The sequence below is a fragment of the Fusarium pseudograminearum genome, chromosome 1 (genome assembly GCF_000303195.2).
Source record: "Fusarium pseudograminearum CS3096 chromosome 1, whole genome shotgun sequence".
Lineage (NCBI taxonomy): Eukaryota > Fungi > Ascomycota > Sordariomycetes > Hypocreales > Nectriaceae > Fusarium > Fusarium pseudograminearum.
The window spans coordinates 6378655-6401596 of record NC_031951.1 but is presented as its reverse complement, the minus strand read 5'-3'; the positions used below and the strand labels follow the sequence as shown (position 1 = coordinate 6401596).

General features: G+C 48.2%; 5 protein-coding genes across 5 annotated transcripts, besides 2 other annotated features; 2 read left to right on the top strand and 3 right to left on the bottom strand.

Annotated features, from left to right (window-relative positions):
- Positions 1–88: 88 nt before the first annotated feature.
- On the bottom strand, positions 89–1917 carry FPSE_09188 (uncharacterized protein; the record flags this gene model as incomplete). The annotated part of the gene is made up of 7 exons (XM_009262305.1): positions 89–96; positions 149–179; positions 291–326; positions 596–1227; positions 1284–1578; positions 1638–1847; positions 1909–1917. The coding sequence occupies 7 exons, from the start codon at positions 1915–1917 to the stop codon at positions 89–91; spliced, it is 1221 nt and encodes a 406-aa protein (XP_009260580.1).
- Positions 1918–4383: 2466 nt separating this feature from the next.
- Positions 4384–12303, bottom strand: PKS6 (the record flags this gene model as incomplete). Its single annotated transcript, XM_009262304.1, has 5 exons — positions 4384–5223; positions 5281–5607; positions 5666–10940; positions 10996–11045; positions 11101–12303. 5 exons carry the CDS (start codon positions 12301–12303, stop codon positions 4384–4386), a joined length of 7695 nt encoding a protein of 2564 aa, XP_009260579.1.
- A 615-nt stretch (positions 12304–12918) lies between these two features.
- Positions 12919–13009: a repeat region.
- Positions 13010–13495: 486 nt separating this feature from the next.
- Positions 13496–14353, top strand: FPSE_09186 (uncharacterized protein; the record flags this gene model as incomplete). Its single annotated transcript, XM_009262303.1, has 3 exons — positions 13496–13733; positions 13788–14221; positions 14273–14353. The coding sequence occupies 3 exons, from the start codon at positions 13496–13498 to the stop codon at positions 14351–14353; spliced, it is 753 nt and encodes a 250-aa protein (XP_009260578.1).
- A 382-nt stretch (positions 14354–14735) lies between these two features.
- FPSE_09185 (uncharacterized protein) lies at positions 14736–18845 on the bottom strand (the record flags this gene model as incomplete). The annotated part of the gene is made up of 4 exons (XM_009262302.1): positions 14736–14762; positions 14819–17050; positions 17125–17928; positions 17991–18845. 4 exons carry the CDS (start codon positions 18843–18845, stop codon positions 14736–14738), a joined length of 3918 nt encoding a protein of 1305 aa, XP_009260577.1.
- Positions 18846–19496: 651 nt separating this feature from the next.
- FPSE_09184 (uncharacterized protein) lies at positions 19497–21529 on the top strand (the record flags this gene model as incomplete). The annotated part of the gene is made up of 6 exons (XM_009262301.1): positions 19497–19763; positions 19818–20222; positions 20290–20535; positions 20590–20752; positions 20810–21141; positions 21203–21529. The coding sequence occupies 6 exons, from the start codon at positions 19497–19499 to the stop codon at positions 21527–21529; spliced, it is 1740 nt and encodes a 579-aa protein (XP_009260576.1).
- Positions 21530–21867: 338 nt separating this feature from the next.
- Positions 21868–21890: a repeat region.
- Positions 21891–22942: the final 1052 nt, after the last annotated feature.

Genomic DNA, 22942 nt, shown 5'->3' with positions numbered 1-22942 from the left:
AAAATTACCAATTGTTCAATTGTACTAGTGCTTGAATGTTTTACTACTTTTTATTTTTTTTGAACTGTAAGCCGGAGCCCTAGTCTTTTCAATATACTACATAGGTAGTATTAGTATGGGTGGACGCGGGCTGGTCATTGCAACATACAGAGCAAGTTGACGTGTAGCATTTCATCAGCCTAGTACAATGCCATTTTGTCCAGGCCCTGTCTTTATCTAGCTCTATTATACCAGGATGTACATATTCTAAGCACTGTAATCACTTTTGCATACGAAATTGGCGGCCGTACAGGAATGCCCTCGGTCCCATGTGATGTATCATAAAACTATACATTGGTACATGCAATCTACCAGTGCGTATATTCACGTAAATATTTAATAATTCTAGAACCTAACGCTTCAACTATTCAATTCAGAACCGGCTGCAAGAAATTTGCTGACCAATCTTGGCATATCAGACTGCAAGTCTTGAGAAGCTATGGTGCTGTATCTTGTCGAAAGAGATGTAAGCAAGGTCCATGTGTTGGGAAGCTGTACTTGTAGTCAGCATGATCGACGTTCTGCATGGTGCGTTTGATGCTTCTTGTTGGCTTACCTCAGCTTCTGGATCTGCGTCATGTTCCATCATGTGCTGACGGGCTTGGCTTCTCTGCTCAATACTGCATGGTGAGGCATGGGGAGAATTCCGCCTCGTCGCAAGATGGTCTTGTAGCTCAGCAAAGAGAATGTCCTCTGTGCTCTTGATGATTTGCTCCTGGAAGTTCCTCCGCTCCCACTGACCCCAGCCTTGTGCTGCAAGATGGAGCTCCTTCAAGAGAACAGGTAACCGTCGCATACGATTCAGTCTCTGTTCCTGTCGGAGCCATTCGTTGCCTTTGGATGATCTTTGGTAGTATGCGATGACGGCACTGTCCAGGCTATCAAAGCCAGCTGCTTCAACAGCCTTTAAAACTTGTGATAAGCCATCCTGAATAGAAACCAGAGTTTCGAGATGGTTATCTCCCGTGGTGCTGGGAGCATTGTATGCGTTTTGAATACTCCTATCCGATGCGAGCTCGCCTGTTTCTAGTGCCGCTTCAAAAGCCGACACCGACACATGTTTGTCGACCGTAGGTGTAGCTCTGTTTCCAGGACTGTGTGGCCTAGTAGTAGTTTCCCAAGATAGATCCGGAGCAGGCAGTTCTCCCCATGTATCTGTAATGGCCGGGCTTGGAAAGAAAGTCGAGTCTGCGAAGGTTGCGATGTCAATGGGGAGGCACTCGTGTAAGCAGGGGTATACTCACCCGAGAAGTAGTTTTGCTTCATGGCAACATCTTTGTCAGTTGAGTGATATCCAAAGTTGGGAACATTATTTAGGAAATGAGACGCCGGTATTCTGGCAGCGTGCAATTGCAATTGCTCTTGTGTTTGTCTGACAGCCCCAGGGACTCCGAGTGTTGGATACACTGGTTCTGATCGAGAGTTCACAGACAACTGGTCATCAACGTCGTTGGATGGCGGGGTTCGTAATATTTGGTTTGGAGGGGAATATTGGACTATCTGCGGTGACTGAAAAGATGCTGGAACTGCGTATTGTGTCTGCAGAATACGATGTGAGTTGAGTTGTAGTACAAATGTTTGTGGACTTGAAGACTTACAAGTCCATTGCACCTTGAGCTGGACCCCTTTGGAGATTCTCTTGAGGGATATCCAGGGTTTGTCCTTTTTCTTTTGCCTGTCAAATTTTGACCATCTTGACCTTGACCTTGACCTTGGGTTCCGTTTGTTGCTGCTCGTACCGGCTGGTCTCCACGTGGGGACGAGACAGATCGTGATGCCAATAGAGATTGTGAAACGGCATATGTTGGCTGCACAATGAACCCCATTAGCATAGGTACCCTGGCGAAAACGCATTGATGTTAAACTTACGAGCTCCATGCTTTTGCTCCGGGCAGGGTTGTTTTGACGATCTGTTGACAGTGTTGTTGTCTAGTCCCAGGATGATTATGTCAGTTGGACACTGTATGTTAAGACAATGTCTAGGCTAGCACCTACTATAGGATTACTCTTCAATACATATATGTCATCTGAACTGTTCAGTGCAATTCAATAAAAAATTCCATCATCCGACACGTGTCTGCCTCTTTCATTCTTAGAAGTGTACTCCGAAGTAGAAGGATTCTCTACAAGGGTGTAAGCGATGTCACGCATCCGCTCGAACCAGGCCAGGCATACCTAGCATCTACAATTAGGCATCCTTCAATCTTCAGTATAATGTCACAGCTTCCATAAACTCGTTGACGACGGGTGCAGGAGCCGGCTTCGATGAGCCGCTTCGGCAGCTCCGCCTTAGCGTTGCTGTGCCGCAGTCGAAGCCGCCTCTATTGCCGCTTCAGGGAGGTCTCAAACCCCGCCTTTCCTCATCAGGGACCTAAATGGCTTCATTCCAATCCACTTCCCGATCATGACCCTGGCAAGCCTGACCAGGCCAATCTCATCCGGTCCCGAACGTGCAATAGTAAGCCGGCAGTCTGAATATCCTCAAACCTCAAGGTTGTCGATCCTGCGCCGACGGACCTTGTAATACATCTCCTAGATACACGTTGCACACATGCAAGCTTCAGTGGCTCTGCATTGCATATCAGGAGATGTCAGACATCCATTGTATGCACGTTCACCATTTGTAATCCAAAATAACTACTAAACTAGGTAACCTATTAGTCACCAAAACGGTGCGCAAATTCTTTCTATAGGCAGGAAAAACAAGACATCTTGTTGCTCGAGAGGGCTCTCTCTGATGTATGAAACCTTGTAAGAGTCTGATATGAGTAGGCAGGCATTTATGGGAAGGACGGGGGAGCTGAGGGAATTAACACATACTACTATCTGCTTACTACGTCCGCAGCTTGTGGAGCTTTAAGTTTACGATTCCAAACCAACTAATAACAGTATAGTGGCATATGTACGTCTGTATCGTCTATTTCCAATAGACACAGAACAGTAACCTTGAGTTCAGCTACAGCTATTAGCTGAACAAAGTGATGCTGAAGTCTTAGACCCGAAACCTAGGTGTGTGTGTGTGTGTGGATGTGGTAGGACTCCACAAGCACAAAGCTTGACACCTCTTACTGTGGGTGGGCATGCAAGTAGGCATGTAAGAGATGCTTTCCCAATACGAGAACCTGCCCTGGTAGTGTGGTAGTAAGTCGGAGGGACTTTTAAGAGTTTGCTCTACACATGGTGTATCCATATAGTAAAAAAATCTCGATACATAGTTAACTAGATAGGATAGAGCCCTTCAAGTTGGTCGTTGCTCCTGGTCATAAAGCTCCCACAGTACCTATGGAGCGTGGATATTTGGGCCTAGATCTCATACCATCTAATGCAGCTTCAGTATGTACTCCGCCTGTACGGAGTATTCCTACATATTCTCAGGCTCTATGGATAATTCCGGCGACGTGCAGAGGAAGACAAGGGGCCAATGCATGTGAATATGACTGCCTTTCTGAACACAACGTTACAAATTGTATCCTGGCCCGTCCCGCTTTAACAATGACCCATGTCCTCGAAATGAACAAGCGATAGGACCGTGTATAGCGAGAAAGTTTACATTGGATCCTTCGTATGTCGCAAGTCGTAGTGCATTTACATATCAGTGGAGTGGTGACACAGAATTTTCAATTGGAGCATAATTCTAGTTCCATTGGAAAGGAAAGTCTTCCGACAGCCTGGATAAATTTACTGTAGTATTGCTCTTGTTTATCTGGGGAAGGGTTGTGCCAGGTTGGCCGTCTGGTTGGGAACATTGTCTCACTTTCATTCTAACCAATCATGCCTGAACCCAAGAACCAGAAACTCACACTGAATCAATGCAGCCCAGACTTAGTCTCGTAGACACATACTTGACATGCCCCCATTATTATCATTGAGACGCTACAGAAGTCACTAGACTAACATAGGTACTTTGGGATAGCTCTTGCACATCTGGCCATCGTAGATGCTCTGATTGGCGTCTAAACGCCGTTTAGGCGTGAGCCTTATTGGCCAAGCAAGTACATTGAGACCCTTAATCCCGGGCCAGGGCTTGATTATACCCGTCAGAGCATCCTCTAGGCTGAGATGACCCCTACTATCATCTCGCCTACCCTATGGGGTGTGAATTTGCACAGCTACATGGGTCCTACGGATTTTGCTTTGTATATCCGTGAGTTTACTGCTTTACTGTGCAAGTGATTGTTAATCTCATGATGTTATTTGTATTCCAACACCGTTGCCCTATCTTGAAAAACGGTCTATTTGTGTTTTCAGTGTGCGGCAGGAGATACAAATCAAGACAATGATTAGCATGTCAGGAAAATCGTGGAAACATTTATGCACTCAAATCTATCATAACCCAACTAAATTTCAAGCCAGCTTCGAAACAGCATCCTGAAGCTTGGCTGGGACCAATCTTGATTTCCCTGCAACCAAGTGGATGAGTTCCTCGATGCTCCTGGACTCACGAATCAAGAGAAGAGAGAGATCCGCTGCTACGATTGCCACAACCCAGTTTCGCAACTCCACCGCCACCAGTGAGTCAACGCCATAGGAATCAAGCGTCCGGTGAGGAAGGATGCGATCCACTGGAGTGACGGTCAACTTGCTCAACTCAGCTAGAACCGCTTGTCCCACAGCGTCGAGAGCCTCCTCGGCTGTCTTTGCACTCCTGATGTGACCAATGTGATCTGCGTCACTACCGCTGCCCTCGTTCAAACCCGCCGCACCATTAGCAGAATCTTTGACCAGATGCGAGATGCGCCTCTGCTCCAACCATTCAGCGTTGTTTGGGCTGGCCTCAGCCATCACACCAATGCTAGCTTGACAATCTGGCCCGTCGTTGCTAAGAGCATAGTCGAGCGTCGCAAGGAGCTCAGCGACTGAGATGAAAGAGAAGCCCTGACGTTTCATGTTGGAAAAGACAGCCGGAGCCTCACTGACAAAGCCAGCATCGCTAACGACTCCAACATCGATTGCGAAGGAGGCTCGACCTTGGCTTCGGCGATAGTGCATGAAAGCATCCTGGAAAGTACAGGCTGCTGCGTAGTTTGCCTGAGCTTGATGGCCGATGATTCCAGCAATCGAAGACAAAACAACGAAAAAGTCCATGTAGTTTGGCAGAACCTCATCTAGGTTACGGGTGCCTGCAACCTTGGGTGCTAGCGACGATACCCATTGCTGATGGGTCATCTGATCAAACATGGCATCCTATTATCGTATAAGTTAGTTACTGTAGAGAATCAAATGGCACATTGGACTACTCACCTCGAGAGCCATGGCGGCATTGATGACACCGCGGACTGGGGCCAACCCGTCGACATCCTCAAGTTCTTTTACCACAACTTGTAAAGCCTCCTTGGAAGAAATATCGCATGATTTGGCAATGATTCTCACGCCGAGGCTGTCCATCTCCTCGATACATGTCTTTGCAGCAGGGGACTTGGCTCCTGATCGAGACATAGTTACAATAGTCTTTGCCCCTCTCGAAGCAAGCCATCTGATGAGACGAACTCCAAGGCCACCAAAACCACCAACCAAAAGATAGGTGGCATCAGGCAGGAGCTTTGGAATGTTGGGGGTTGCTGGAAGAGCCTGTTCATTTCGTCGTATTAGTATGAATTTCTTAAAGTTGAGTAGACATTTCACGTACCAAAACAGTCTCGCCTTGATCGACTGTCAAGATGACTTTGCCCATATGTTTTCCAGCCGAAATGAGGCGGAAGGCCGACTCGATTTCTCCAAGCTTGTAAAGTTGCAGATTTACTTCATCCTTCAATTGTCCGCTTGCCACCAATTCGACGACATCATTGAGCAAACCGTGGACAAGTGGCTTGTCCTCGTTGATCATTTGGACCAGATCAACACATGCAAAGGTGATGTTTTGAAGTAAGAACTTGGTTGGCATCAGCGCATCATCGAGAAAGTCCTTCTTTCCAATCTCGATGAAGCGACCAAAAGACGTGAGGCACTCCAAAGACTCTCGGAATAGCTCACCGGCCAAAGAGTTCAAGATGACATTGACGCCCTTGTTGTTAGTCGCAGCACGAAGAGCAGGTCCAAAGGCGGGAGAGCGGCTTGTAAAGATATGACTCGGGTTGACGCCCATGCTTTCAAGACGCTCGCGCTTCTCCTGCGAACCGCAAGTGGCATACACCACGGCTCCCAGGTGCTGAGCCAGGATGACAGCGGCTTGACCGACTGCTCCAGCAGCAGCATGAATCAAAATGGACTCTCCCGCTTTGAGCTTGGCCACGTTGACAAGTGAGTGATACGTTGTTGCCCACACGATGGGTAAAGAGGCACCCAAAGCAAACGAGACATTGTCTGGGATCTTTGCACAATGCTGTCCATCAACGATAGGGTAGTTGTTGTAAGACTGAGCATAGTAGCTGCAGACTCGATCGCCAACTGAATAGCGCGAAGCCATGTTGCTGCCGACCTCGACCACTGTACCGGCACAGTCGTTCATCATGGTTCCAGCACCGCCGAGTCCACCGGTAGCAATAAGAACGTCACGGAAGTTGATACTGGCAGCACGACATTCAATGCGAACTTCGTCTGGTGCCAAGCTGCGCGCATGTTGATGGTCGTCGACCCATCGGAAGGTCTCCAGCAGTCCATCCACACCGAGCTCGACCTTCAGTGGACGCGAAGTATCCAGGAACTCGGTCTGCTCAGGCTTGCTTCTCCTAGTTGAGTGTGCTACACTCTCCTCGAGCTTGACATTGGGGAATAGTCGATTCACGTGCAATTGTCCCTTACGCTCAGCAAACTCATAGTCGGCATCAGAGATAGTGCGATCAAAGTCAAATGTCTCCGAGGTCAGAAGTTGAGCCAGAACCCGGCTCAACTCATTGGCATCGCGATCAACACTTGGGTCAAGATCGAGCGTGATGTATCGAATGCCATGCTGTTCCAACCTCATAGATCGGGCGAAGCCAACGGCCAAAGCTCCTTCAGGAACGACCGAGCTACCAGTTGCGCCTCGCGAAACCAAGAGCAGACCCTTGCAGGACAAGGCGCACTTTTGGAACTTCTCCCATAGAGATGCGTCCATGCGACCCGCAAGAGCCTCGATTGTCTCAGGATCTATTACCACCACAGTGCTATCGATGTCTTTTATGCTTTCCAAGTTGCCGGTCGTGATTTGTCGCAGGCTAAGCTCGGATTTCTGTCCGAGGTGCTCAGCGACATTGTCAAGATAGCCTGCTGACGAATCGGCAAATAGATCAGTCGCGAAATGTAGTGAAGTCTCGCTGAGATGATCACGTCGAGATTCGAGCGGAGTCTTGGCAAAAATGACACTAATCGTGCCTCCTTCAGATGTGGCATAGTCGCCTACCATGATTGGATCTGACTGATAACCTTGTTCTGCCAGCACGTTCTTCCAGTCATATTCTGATAGAATAGCCGTGGATTCTCGTCCTTCGCTGACGCCAGACCACCATCCGGAAAGGGAACCAAAGATGAGTTGGTAGAAGGGATCACCGTTGGTAATCTCCATAAGTACCAGCGTTCCACCCGGACGAAGGAGTTGGCGAATATGCTCCAGAGATGATGCGATGCTGGGAGTAGCGTGAACGACATTGCACGCAACGATGATATCGTAGCTGCCAGGTTCAAAACCTTGAGTTTCAGGATCCTGGGCGAGATCAAAGGCCTCGTAATTGACATTGTGACCATACTGGCCCAGACGCTCGCGGGCGGCAGCAAAGAAAGCTGTCGAAAGATCCGTAAAGTCGTACTGCGCAACCAACGGATGGCCTTGATGAGACAATGCTTGTAGAAAGGGTAGGGTAGCGGAAGCTGTACCACCTCCAACCTCGAGCACTTTCAAAGCTGGATTATACAAGCCAACAGCCTTGCAATATGCACTAATCTGTGTATAACAGCGTTGGTTGCGCTCCTCTGAGTACAGTCTTTCGAGCATATCATTGGTGGACAAGAGGGAAAGAGAGGTGACCTCGCCTGTTAGGAGCTGCTCAAGATTCTCTCCGATGATCTTTACTGCGTCAAACCCAACAAACTTTTCCGACTTTGTTGCCTCTCTAGCCTCGGATACGACATCAGAAGAATCAGGCTCTGTGGCCAAAAACGATTTCATCCAGTTGTACCAAGACTGCTCGTGACCAGAGGCAACTTGGTCTGGCTGGACATGGCTGAGAGCCCGCTCCACGTGAGCTCGAACATCAGCGTAGAGGACGATATTGCGTTGTCTAGCAGATCCAGCAGGGACTGAGTTGATGCAAGTATCGATGAGCTGTTCTCGTGTCATACTTGGATAATGGCATACCCACTCTGGGCTGTGTGCCAACTGATGAGGCCGAGTGTTTACTACATCACTGGGAAGTTGAGCGGTTCTTAGTCCATGGAAGCTTATGACGGACTCTCCGTTCAACTCAACCTGGGCGCTCCAGCAAGAACCCTCCTCCCTAGACACGGAGTAGGTGCGTAACTCTTCCCCTTCAGGAACTTGGATAGCAGTCGAGATAGTAAGTTGTTCAAGGAAAGTAGGTACCACAGGCGCCTTAACCTCCTGCTCAACTAGGACACTGGCGACCAATCCATGGAAAAGAGTTGAGTCAAGCATGCCGGGATGCACAACATATGTCGATAGCCCAAATGGATGAGCCGAGCTCAACAACGTTGGCATTCTGTTTGTCGCCACACTCAAATCGGTTCTTGCTTGAAGATTCACGACATTGTCGAATGGACCGTACCATTCCATGCCAACTTGACGTGCAGTGGCGTACAATCGATTGGAAGTGATGTGGTGAGGAACCGAGGCGGCGATGCGGTCCTTGACTCCAGTTGTGTCCTTGAGAGCCTCTGCGAGAATACCTTGATCGACGACAGCGCGGATGCGGCCTCGGCAATGTTCGCTCCAGCCTTTACCGGGTGATATGGAAAAGACTCGGAACTCTTTCCAGTCTTGCCATGAGTTCCTTGCGCTTCTTGCCTCGGGTCGCAGCGATAGACAGATCTCAGTGTCTGCATCGTCCTCCCTGAGCACCAGTGCTTTCGAAAAGCTAGTGTTGCGGAATGAATAGCCGGCAGTCGCTTTGGACTGATTCTCAGTCTCAAATGCCGTGAAGCGACGCATCGCTTCCATGGCCATTGCCAGATAACCAGCTGCTGGGAAGATGACTTGACCTTGCACAATGTGATGTTGCAGCCAAGGGAGCTCCTTGAGTCTCAAGAAACGACGCCACCTAGGCTCAGTATGATTGACATCAGCGGAAAGGTTACCCAGAAGCTCATGAGGGAGGAACTGGCGATGAGTGAACTCATGGGATATGCGACCATCATGCCAGAGACGTTGATCATGGTTGAAGGCATATGGCGGCAAGTCCTTTAGGATAGGTGGCAGCTTTGTGCGAAACCCGGCGTTTGCATAATGGAGATCAACAGAGGCACCCAGAGCAAACAGGTCGGCCAGGGTGCGTAGCATGTTTTCGGCTGCGCTTGTCTTTCTCTTGAGACAAGACAGGTATTGGATGCGAACCGAAGATCCCAGTCCCTTTAATGTTTCCTTGACTGCACCTTGCATTGTAGCATGAGGGCCTATTTCAAGAAGGAGATCGACCTGGGGACTATGTTGTGATGATCCGTCATGCTCATCGCCTACCATGATGCCCCTGAGAGCTCCAGCGAAGAGAACCGGCGACACAAGGTTTCGAGCCCAGTAATCTCCATCCAGCAAGAAACCAGCTGGCAGTTTCTTTCCTAGTAGTGAAGACATCATGGTAACTGGTGCATCCACGGGGCGTGGTTGGATGTACGCAATGGCCGATCGATATTCTTCCTCCATCGCCTGCATCATCTGTGAGTGATACGCAGCTCCCTGTGTCTTCAACTTGCGGTTGAAAACATCATCGTCCTGGAGCAGCTCGGAGATAGCATTAATAGCTTCGCTATCGCCAGAAAGTGTGACGCTCGTAGGACTATTGTAGCAAGCGATCTTGACATTGGCTTTGGTAGTTGCCTTGACCTGCTCAATGTAGTCTTGAACTGCATCAGGTGATGAGCCGACGGCAAGCATACCGCCGGAAATGCCAGTACTGATCAACTGAGATGTGAGACGGCCACGGTGATACGCCACTGTTAGTGCGTCTTCAAATGAGAGGGCACCGGCAGCGTAAGCTGCAGCAATCTCTCCACTCGAGTGACCGACGACAGATGTCGGCCGCATCTTCGTAGCGACGAGCGTGTCGACTAAAGCCAGTTGAACGGCAGTTGAGAGGGTCTGTCCATATTCTGGCTCATCCACATGAGAGTCCTGAGCCTTCTCATGGCTCAACTCGGTGAGAAGATCCCACTGACATCCCATGGTCTTGAGGTGAGCATTGGCTCTGTCCAGAGATTGACGAAAAGGTGTCCAAGACTTGATCATTTCCCGACCCATGCTATAGTATTGGGCTCCCTGACCTCCAAATACATAACCAACACGAGCTCCTCCCTTGACAGGTGCTCTGATTGCGACAGGAGTCTGCTGCAGGACATCAAGCTGTGCAAGCAGGTCCTCTCCGTCATAAGCAATGACAGAAGCACTGTAGTCATGAACAGTGCGCTTATTGACCGACACAGCCAGCTTGTCAAGAAAACCATCTGAGTCCTCCAGCAGAGATGCCGGAAGTTTCGTGAGATATTGTGCGAGGCGCTCTGCATTTTGATGGCAGCTCTGCTCTTCGGCACCACTCAACACGAAAACACGAGGCCTGTCTGAGATACTGTCGGATATACTCTCAGTATCATGGAAGCCATCAGTGCCATTAGTGCCATTGGTACCATTGGTGCCATTGCCATTTGAGCCGTTGGTGCCATTATGATGATGAGTACCATTGGTACCGTTTGTACCGTTGCTGTGATTATGCTCATCCACGCGATCGACAATCACATGAGCATTAGTGCCGCCATATCCAAAGCTATCAAACAAATTAGCAATGTATGAAATTGATCAAATTGGACTGTTTACGTTACCTGTTCACAGAGATGCGGCGAAGTTGTTTCTCCTCGAATCGAATCGGAATCTTTGACAAGAGTTAGCCGGTACGCTCTTTGCTAAATCATGTCTGACAACTGTACCTGGAGATTCCATTTATCCAGCGGAATCTTGGGATTTGGCTTCTCATAATTAACTTGAGGAGGAATAGCCTGGTTCTCAAGCATCAAGACGGACTTGATCAGTCCTGCAATGCCAGCCGCACTTTCTGTGTGACCGATATTTCCTTTGACAGAAGCTAGAGACAATGGCTCTTGTCCTGGCTTCCTGGTTTGAGCAAGTACAGCAGCAATGGCTTGAGCCTCGATTGGATCACCAACTGCAGTACCTGTTCCATGGGCCTCGACATAGTCTGTCTCGGTGGGAACCAGCCCAACCTCAGCATACGCCCGCCGGATCAATTCCTCCTGCGCGACCATACTTGGGACACTGATGCCCTGAGGTGTCCTGCCGTCTTGGTTCAGTGCCGAGTTTCGAATCACGGCTCGGATTCGGTCGCCATCCTTAACGGCGAGTGAAAGTGGTTTTAAGACGACACATCCACAGCCTTCTCCTCTTCCGTATCCATTGGCGCGATGATCAAATGAGAATGAGCGACCATCGGGTGAGAACATCTTAAGTTTGCTCTGGTAGGTAAACCGTTGAGGATCTAGCAAGACGTTGACACCGCCGACAAGACTCATCGTGCTCTCACCATTGCGCAGACTCTGTACGGCATTGTGCAATGCGACGAGACTTGATGAGCAGCCTGTATCGACTGTGAAACTTGGGCCTCTCAGATTGAAGAAGAATGAGACTCTGTTGGACGTGATTGCCGGGCCAGCGCCGAGAGTATGGTAGAGTTCCTGGTATTCTGGATCTCTCGCCAGAATCTCGCTGTAGTCCGAACTCCACTGGCCAACATACACGCCAGTGTTGGATCCCCAAAGCTGTGGGATGGTCAAGCCAGCATTCTCAAATGCTTCATAGGCAAGCTCGAGGGTGAGACGTTGTTGAGGATCCCAGGCCCGAGCCTCCAAGGGTTTGACTCCAAAGAAGTTGCTGTCGAATTTGGACAGGTCTTCATCCAAGAAGTGACCACCAGCGGTATTAGTCGTGCTTGCATGAGGATCTCCGCGTTGGTAAAAAGCTTTCATATTAAATCTGTCTTCAGGAACTTCACTCCACGCCGACTTCCCTTCAGAGAGGGTGTCCCACAGACGGGATGGTTCCGAAGCACCACCTGGAAAGCGGCAACTCATGCCAATGATGGCAATCGGCTCTGGAGCTGTCATGTTTGGAGCCATTTTGTTCGCGATTAGTTATGATTGTAGTTTACAGAGATAACACGGAGTATACAGAAACAATCGGGACGATGTATTATAGTATACGACGGGCTGTAAGGCTGAGGTGATCAAGCGTTCACCTACCTATCAGAAAAAGCAGGTAGAGTATACCATAATGCTTGGCTGTAACTAGAACAGGCTACGTCCGGCCCCCATCTATGATAATGACCTCCACCGTTCCTATTACGGATATTGAGCTCCCATTACCAGTGTATGTCTGCATTCGAACAGGCAGTGATAGTGGATGTACATATTTTCCCATGTCCATGGTCACGGACTCCCCGACTGGAACCGAGGCAAAGGATCTTATTCGAAGGACCTAATGCAACGTTGAACACGCCATTGTCAGACATCTAGATACTTATGGTCTTACAAGCTTACTGAAAGAAGAGGGGTTCTCGCGAGATATGTTCTTCAACTGCAGTCTTAGTATCAGTTAGTAGTTAGGAAGCGCATGTGAGCCCTAATCAAGTTTTATAGATAGTTGTCACAACGGGTTCTCCTCAAAACGAGTCTGAAGTAGTTAATCAAGAAACATTTACTACACCCAAGAAACACTCGTAGGTTAGCCAGACTAGATATCCTCAAATGTGACACTACATTTTGACAGCAGGACGGTGGTCATGGAAGTCGGACTCCGCCAAGGACTGTGTAGCAACTCATCTGCGTGTACTCTGTATTTGGGCCGTCTGTTTAGTAACGTAACTAAACTCACACCCATGTCAAGAGTTTCTAATATGGTAGCTCCACAGAGCCTCGATCGAAATGCAAGATCCTTGTCTAGTCTGTTACACCCTGCATGTTCCATCGCCCCACTTGTTACATGAATAACTGTGTCTCGGAAGGAAGGATATCGTCTCTTTTATCGTCATCTCCAGTCGTTATTGACGGCTTAGCATAGTTACCTATTCGGTATACTTGGCTGAGCACGCAGATCATGGTTTACTCAGTCCACATATGCCCAGCCGACATGAATACCCATGGCTTACGACGGAGGATTCACTCAGTCGATGGAGTCTGTCCCCGTCCTGCCACTGGCAAAGAATCGTTCTCACCAACTAGCCCCACGAGATCGTCCGCCAGCCAGGAAGATCTTCCTTATTGCTTCAACTTCGAATGATACCATCTTTTGTCACGATAATTGCGATAAATCATGATTCGCCAAATCCAGAAGCGACCTGCTGGGTCTAATGCCAACCCGCTCTTTCTGTTTCACGATGCTAGCGGCACCATCTCAAACTATCTTGCTCTTGGTCTTCTAGGACGTGATGTATACGCCATTGCAGACTCGCGTATCAAAGCCAAGGGTGATGAAAGTCTCCAAGATATGAGTCGCCGGTACTATGCTCTCATAAAGTCCACTGTCGCAGAAGGCACTATTCTGCTTGGCGGTATATACACCTAGACATCTATCTTAACCAGCACATGACTAACGAAAGATCTAGGCTGGTCTCTCGGAGGCATGACTGCACTTCAGGTCGCATGGATCTTTTCTCGAGATCCCAAAGTCAACGTCGCGGGTGTTCTTATGATCGATAGTCCCTTCCCTGATTATCGTCACGCACTCTCTCTCGCTCTTGAATCCCCTCCCTCGGAAGATGGCCCAGCCTCGACTCGAAGCGACATTGAGAAAGCCATGTTGCAGACTGTAACAATGTTGCATAAATGGAAGATTCCTGTGTGGCGACGAGAGCCGCAGCCACATACTGTAATGCTGTGTGCTGGCAACGACGTGGATAGTGACCACGTAGCTTTGTCCTTGGTTGACCAGTTCAGAGACAGTCCGACCTTGGGCTGGAATGAGCGAGCTGGCCCTTCAGTTGTGAATGAGAGCTACCCGATCCAAGGTCACCACTTCAGTATCTTTGATCCAAGAAACGTAAGAATCATTTGTTCTTCCAGATGGAAATAGCTACTAATGTTCCCTTAGATTGATTCTGTCACAAAGACAATTGTGACTGTCACAGCAGCCATGGAGATGATGGCTCCAGAGGACGATGAGGATTATTAAGTGTGACTTGAACGGGCTTTTTTCTTTCTCTTTTTTACCTCTGTTGCAAGGAGTACAGGTTTGAGGGTACTTGGGATTAATGTGAATTTTGAACATTGTATAACACAGGAAAGGGTTTGAACTTGTGCTTGACCGAAAGTGAAAAGCGACTAGGAAACGCTCATTAAAGAACAATTACGTAAACACAATATGGTAGTTCATGGTATAATTGAACAAGGCATTTTATGTTATCATACTTAAGTCCATCGACTCTTTCATTTCAAGCGGCGTAAAGGTCTTGCCTGCTTCCACGAGCGAGGCAACGGGTTACAGACTTATAGACTTGGACCGCTACTATTCGAGTATTTAGACAAAAACTCCTTCCATATCCCCGAATCCCAAATTATTGATCCAGAGCTTGAGTTTGGCACTAAAAGGTTTATTGTTAGCCAGCAAGTACGAGTGACAACAGGGAGTTACACTTACCATATCCCAGTAAATACCACGCTTTTGGAGAAGTTCACCGTGGGTGCCTTTCTCAACAACCATACCTTGATCAAACACAAAAATGATATCGGCATCTTGTATTGTCGCAAGTCGATGTGCCACAGCAATCATGGTTCTTCTCTTTCGCGCTTTCTCAAACGCCGCTTGCACAATCTTCTCTGACTCAGAATCTAATGCTGAGGTGGCTTCGTCAAGCAGGAGAAGTTTGGGGTTACGGATCAAGGCGCGAGCGATGGCAATACGCTGCTTCTGACCACCAGATAGGGACATGGCACCGACCTCGGTGTTGTACCCGTCTGGTAGCGAGACGATAACGTCGTGAATGAAGACGTCACGGCAAACCTCATGAATTCTCTCCTCTGGGACAGAACTCGGGTCAGCCACTCCAAACAGGATGTTGTCTCTTATAGTCCCTCGAAAGAGGATCGGCTCTTGTGAAACAAGGGACAAATGCTCTCGATATTGATATACGCCGAAATCGTTAATATTCGTCCCATTCCAGAGGATCTCGCCGTGATTAGGCTCCAAGTCGTAGAAACGTTCCAGCAAAGAGATTATTGTTGTCTTGCCACACCCGGACGGGCCGACAAGAGCTGCGTACTGACCCTTCTTGATAGTGAGGTCTAGGTTTTTGTATATAGAGACATTTCGAGTAGGATACTTGAAGGAAACATTGCAGAGTTCAATTTCCACTCCACCATCCGTATCCTCTACCGTGGGGCCACTCTTTTCTGCTTCTTGCGAGGACCGATTAGAGTCTTGAACATCAAGGATGCGGTTTGCAGCAGCAGCGGCTTGTGCGGCGCTCGGGGCTACGCCTAGAATTTGGCCAGCGTATTCCACGCCGTTGATGATGGCCATGTAAGAGACCATGAAAGCCTCAAGGCTGTATTCGCCACTGGAGATGAGTCTACCTCCATACCAGAGGATAAGTGCTTGACATCCAAGCGTGGCGCTCTCAGCAAAACCGAAGATGACAGCAGTCCATTGGGCTTTTCGCCGCGCTGCTTCGACATGACCGTCTAATAATTGCTTGTACCGGTTGTTGATAGCAGATTCCATTGTCAGTGATGATACCGTTCGCATTGCACCGATGGCCTCTGAAGCAAATTGCGAACTCTCTGCGAATACAGCCGCATTCATCTGATCGAATTGGAGCTCATGACGGAACTTCCAAAACCCTGATACCATCATTATAGGGACTGTAACACACAGTCCTACAAGACCAAGCTTCCAGCCAAATGTGAGCGAGATGATGAGACAGCCGACGATGGTGAAAACGCTGCTGGTTGCGGAGGCCAAGTTCAACCCAAAGACCCCTTCCACTTGTTTGGGATCACCCGCGATGCGCCCGATCAAAGTGCCTGAAGATCGACTGTCATCGTCGAAGAAGCTTAGTTCTTGATATAACATGTCGCGGAGATAGCTTTGCTTTGTTGTCGCGCCAACATGATATTGAAGACGCAGGCTAATCCAACATTGGAAGAAGTAGGCAACGCCAACACCTCCTGCTAACGCGAGCCACATAAATCCCCAGAAGTCGCCCTCTTTCTTCAAATCATCACTTGGCGAGATGAAGACAATAACGGCCTTGGCGAACAGCCAAGCTTGGAGAGGGGTGGCTGCACCGACACCCATGGATGCGATCGTTATGAGTAGAAAAGAGGACGACTGGTCGCGCAGACCCTCAAGCAGCTTTACAAAAGACTGAGTTAGTGTCCGTAGCACCTCAGGTTCAACAACGGGGCCATTATCCTCGTCATTTTGAACCTCCAATGGTTGTTCGATGTCGACGGCAGCACTCTTCAGCTCTGCGACATATGTCGTGGCTGGGAGGTCAGAATCCGTGTCATCTGTGGTTGACAGTCGAAGTGATTGGGCCTCGACCAAACTGTAGTACACTCCATTTTCGTGCTCCATGAGACTCTTGTGTGTGCCCTCCTCGACGACGCGTCCCTTGCTGAGCACAACAATATGGTCCGCTTTTTGTATGGTGGAAAGTCGATGGGCAATAGTAATAGTTGTACGGGTTTTGATAGCTCGATCAAGGGCAGCTTGAACGATTTTCTCGCTTTTTGCATCAATTGCAGAGGTGGCTTCATCGAGAATCATAATCTGAGGCCTTTTGACGATGCTGCGCGCAATAGCGATTCGCTGTTTCTGACCACCAGATAGTTTTGCACCGCCGTCCCCTACACGTGTGTCGTATGCCTAGGCAGACAATTTCGAGGTTAGAAGGGCTATTCGTAGGCAGCGTAAATATGGATGAATGGTGGCAAACTTACATCTGGTAGGCGGCAGATGAACTCATGAGCATATGCTTCTTGGCACGCATCTTGAACCATTTTCCTTTTCTTAGCCTCTGACTCATTTTCCCATACAGTACCTAGAAGACCATTCGCCACATTCTCAAAGATAGAGCTGTTAAATAGAAAAGGTTCTTGTTGAACTAAACCGATCTGTGCCCTCCACCATTTTCCTTCGAGGTCATCCAAGTCGTGAGCACCAATACTGATAGATCCAGACAAAGCACCAGTCAAGTTAGTCGGCACCATTATGGGTACTTCATATGTGCTTCGCTCGTATTTCCTCTCGTCGTGATTGTCACGTTCACCTTCCTTGGAGGAACGTGGTGTGGCCGCTTCAGGAAGGACTGGGGAATGCTTCAAAGAGTACCATCTCTCCAGCAAGCCAACAATCGTACTCTTTCCAGACCCAGATGGACCAACAAGTGCGGTATTCTGACCCGCTTGAATGCGGAATGAAAGGCCGTCCAGGACTCGAGCCCCGGGCCGACTTGGATATTCAAATGTTACATCCTTGAATATCAGATCTTTCGAATTGATGTCAGGTGTGAAAGAGCCCATCGGCGGCAAAGGCGCGTCGATTACTTTGAATAGCTCAGTAGCAGCAACCATAGCTTGGCTTATGGCCATAATTGGCTGTTCGAGGTATGAGAACGCAAATAGTATCAACATGACCGAAGTCAACACAATAATGACTACTCCCACGTTCTTTATAACGCCATGGATGAACTGTTGTGTACCATACCAGAAAGCAAGACCGAAGACACCGAATATGCCAAAGAACTATATACGCTATCAGCTCGATACACTTGATTTACAACGACAGAAAGAGGGTTGGAACATACTACTAAGCCTGTCTGAGCACCGATGATAGGGGCAACCCTTTGCGATCGCTCCATAGCCTTGGTAACCCATTTACTGTACTTAGAAATGATGCGCTCGTGAGCACCACACGCATTGACTAGCCGAATCCCTTGCAGAGCTTCACTTGCGACGGCCGTTCCTTGTGCATCTGCTTTGAGTGTAGCAGCATTTGCCTTGAGATATATGGGCACCACGATGGCGATGATGATGGCGATATACACAAGCAATGATGCGGAAACAATCGTCAAGCTCCAGCTCCTAGTAAACGCGACAGCTATGGCAGCAATGATGGTGGACACGTATGTCACGAAAGTTCCCAGACGTTCTGAAACTCCGATCTGAAGAGTATTAGATGTTGCAGTGATAGCAGTTGCAGCAGCACCCGGCGGCATCGAGTCGATTACATGAATAGACTGAGCAAATAGAGACCGTAGATAGTGGTGGCGAATGGCTGATGATAGACGAATTCCAATCATCCTGAAGCAGAATTTGTTGATCGAGTTTAAGAGCCAACGGCCCAAGAAGAGTCCAACGATGTACAGAGACTGTTTTTGCAGCATTGACTTGAAATTGTTCAAATCCATGTTATACGGATCTTGGACCGTATCGCTAAAATCGCCGACGAGTTGTCCCAGGACGACGTTCATCAAGGGCATCGTCACGCCAACTCCGATGGACGCCAGTGCGCCAACGACATACACGCAAAAGTCCCATCTTGTCGCATAAGCAAAGACTCTTAGGTAGTTGGTGAGATTCGATTTTTCCTTGGCTAGTTGAGGGTCTGGTATCACTGTTCGTTGGCTGCTTCCACTCTGGCGAGCCTGATGATCAGCCATTTGGTGCTTTCCTGAACAGTACAGGAGATGCGTGGGATTTAACGTTAAGTGAGGAATTAGTTAACGGGTCAGGAGAATAAAATTAGACACAGGAAGCTGGTGCTCTGGATCAATGGTCAGGCCAGCACGCCAGGGATATCGAGCATTGTGGAGTTGGGTCATCTCTGAAAGGTTCACGGGGTGGTACAAGGGTGGCATGCTAGAGAGAAGGAGTCAAAGGTAGTCAATCTGTCACTCGCAATGAGAAATGGCGGTATTCCGTAGGAAGCTGCAGTGTTATTTACACCAACATATGGTAACGAGTGGGGCAGTAAGACTTGCATATAACCCTGTCATCTTATTCCCCGTGGTACCTGAGGGCTACATATAGAGTATAATGCACCAATGGGCTTCTTACGACACAATTGAATCTGGTAAGTGCACTTGGTAATAACTATGATTGGTGCCAGGGGGCTTACATATGTACTCAAGGATGTACATGGATGGATTCATGTAATGCGCCGGATGTCGGACAGTGAGCTAGAGCTAGAGGTAAACCATAGCAATCTAGAGTTACCTGTACAGGAGGCACGAGACTAAATAAAGTATCTCTAAAGCGCCTACTTCAAGTTAAACTATGCCTCCTTCATTGTTGTTCAATCATCAATCACCATGATCTTTACTGCACCAGCTTACGCTCCGGCGTTGCCATCTCCTCTACCGCTTCAACAGACAATTGGGGACTTTTGTTTAGCAAAACGGCGTGAAAGACAAGGTGCATCCGACTCCCTCTTCATTGAGGCAGCCATCGATCGAAAATGGACTATCGACGATATTGAAGCTCGCCTCGGCCGAATGGCGGCAGCATTGAGCTCAGCATGGAACATTACCCCCGGCCAAAAGTGGCACAAAACAGTTGCTATCTTGGCTTCCAACTGTGTTGGTACTCTCCAAGTCTGACATTTGAATACAGCTAAACTAATTGATCTCTAGGTTGACACGCTGATCCTCTCATGGGCTGTCCATCGCATTGGTGGTGGGTGTCTCATGTTACAGCCCACAAGCTCAGCTGATGAGATGGCCGCTCACATGGATCGTGTGCCACCATTCGCCATGTTTTTATCACAGGATCTTCTTACGCTAGGACAAGAAGCCTTTCAAAAGAGCTCTTTGTCTTCAAATGTGCCATTCTACAGCTTCTCGGGAGCCGAGGCCCCTAAACCGCAGCAGACAGCAGTGCCTGTGGCATCGCAAGACGCACCCAATATATCTACTCTTGATGATTTGATGGCAACGGGAAAGGAACTACCTCTCCTTGAAAAGACCTCCTTTTCAGAAGGCGAAGCGAGTCGACGTGTGGCATACTACTGTACCACCAGTGGCACGTCTGGTTTTCAGGTAACACCACTCATCTTCATTGCACTGTAGTGTATTTTACTGATCGTTTTGTCTTGTGATATTTTAGCGTGTCGTTGCAATTACACATGAAAACATCATTGCCAGCATTCTTCAAGCTGGGTTATTCATAGAGGCCACAAAGGGGCCCGCCTCCGAGGTTACTTTGGCCTTCTTGCCGTTCAACCACATCTATGGTCTGTTGATCACGCATACCTTTACATGGCGTGGTGACAGTACTGTGGTTCATAGCGGTTTCAACATGATGGAAATCCTCATTTCCATTGGCAAACATCGCATCAACACGCTTTACCTGGTTAGTCTGAAGCAGTATTTGAGATCCAGCTAGGGGCTAATTACATTGATACAGGTTCCACCCATCATCAACGCACTATCGCGCAATGCGTCCATTTTGGATAGGTTTGACATGAGCTCGGTTCGATATATTGTTAATGGTGGCGGACCTCTCCCAAAGGAGGCTTTCTTAAAGATGAAAGCTGCGCGACCGGATTGGCAAATTATTCCGGGATGGGGTATGTCGCTACTTTTGAGTATCATTTCTTGAGTGAAAAATGACTAACTCTATCTAGGTCAAACTGAGGGCTGTGGTATTGGATCGCTCTCCTCTCCGAAAGATATCTTCCCAGGTTCGAGTGGAGTTTTGCTTCCTGGCGTCCGCATCCGACTGAGGGATGATGATGGTCGCATAGTTCAAGGCCTTGAGGAAATGGGTGAGATCGAGATTGAATCTCCCAGTGGTCTTTTTGGCTACGTCGACTATGCTGATGAGGCACTCCTGTCTCCCCCTAAAGAAGAGGAATTCTGGTGGCCAACTGGAGATGTCGGTCTCTTCCGTATTTCTCCTAATGGCGAGCAGCATTTGTTTATCGTAGATCGCATACGTGATATGATCAAAGTCAAGGTAAGTTGTAGAGGTATTCTTTCTCATGAATCCATTGCAATTACTGACGCTTGTTATACAGGGCAATCAGGTCGCTCCAGGCCAGATCGAGGACCACTTGACCAAACATGCTGCTGTCGCCGAAACTGCCGTCATCGGTATCGCTGATGAGGTAGCGGGCGAAAGAGCTTTGGCTTTCATCGTTCGAGAGTCTTCACATGCACGCGAAATGAGCGAGGCAGATCTTCGAAAGATAATACAGGAGCACAACGACCTGGAGCTACCCGAGGTTTGTCGTCTACAGGATCGCATCATATTCGTTGATGAACTCCCCAAGAGCGCAAGCGGCAAGATTCTCAAACGGGAGCTGAGGAAGCAAGTTGCTACGTGGAGTCCTCCACAGAAGTAGATAGAGGATATGTTTGTACAATGTCTATGTAGTATATACTTCTTAAAGGTTACGGAGCAAAAACGATCCCATAGCTCAATGGAACCCTTTTAACAGTCATCTTTTATGCTCTGTAACTCATGAATAACCAAGCATTATAATGAATGCGACTTCAGTTGATTTATTAGCATCAATTAATTCTCCAGTTGTAATTCATCCCAGTGGGAATAAATCGAGCATTAAATTGAATATTGAGCAGTAAACCTACTACACTGCGTTCACTTACTTTCGGCGTAGCTACCCTACGCCAAATTTAATAGCAGCAAAGCTGAAGTGATGGACTGTATAACTGGTCTGCCAAAAAATAAATAAAATAAATAAACAGTAGCTACTACAAGAAGAAGCTAGACTCTGACAACATGGCCTCGTTCCATCCCTCAATACTACTTTCAATTACAACTATCAGTATTCCATCTCACCAAAGCTGATATTTACTGCTGAAAGGGGTGTGTCCATCAAATTACAGGTACCCTTAGCGGTAGACCCGAGAGGTGCCCTCTTAGCGTAGTCAGAAGGTGCCCCATAATAACACGTGATGCTTTACGCCTTAGCACATTACGGATTGGCTTTGAATGACCCACATATTTCGCTTACAGGGGCACCTTCTGACTTCGTTCAGGGGGGCACCTTCCGAGTTGTCCTGTACAGTACCACTAGTGGTAGGACTGCATGCATGGCGCCTAAAGTGGAGTAGCTGCCGTTCGGGCCGTGCTGAGTCAGAGTCAAATACTCCACCTTCATATTGACTCCCGTTTCGGTCTATTTTTCACTTTCTTCCTGTCAATATCCACGCTACCCTTGTTTGACTTCACCATACAGAGTACACCATGTATCTTCAAACTGATATCCGTATATCCAACTTTTATGGCTGGGATGTGCTATTCTGTACAGCCCCATTTGGGATGCCGGGGTAGGTGACAATGCTATGAGGGGTATCATCAAGAATCCTCATGCGTTGTGTTATTGACGTGTAACGCGTAGGGCAGGCTGATCCGATTGAGCGGACAGGGTGCATGATACCCTGAAGGATGCGCGCATGCACTGCAAGTGCTTCTCTCGTGTTAGTCTCGCCATCAAAGGAACAGACAAATTGCGATCTCAGTGTTATACAGAGATATCTGTTGCTTACGTGGGTATACTTCCGAATCTCGCTCATTCAGCCAAGTTCAACACAACTGCCTACGCCGTGATACCGACTTTGCGACACCTTGGATGATTAGCTATTAGTCTTTGAGGTTGGAAGTCTCACCAACGTCTTTCTGTTTGATTCGAGACATTGCTGCTTGTGGACATCAAGCTATCATTATTTTTTACCTTATTTCCTTCTCAACAATAATAAAATCAACAATATCAACATAACCGCACTCATCAATC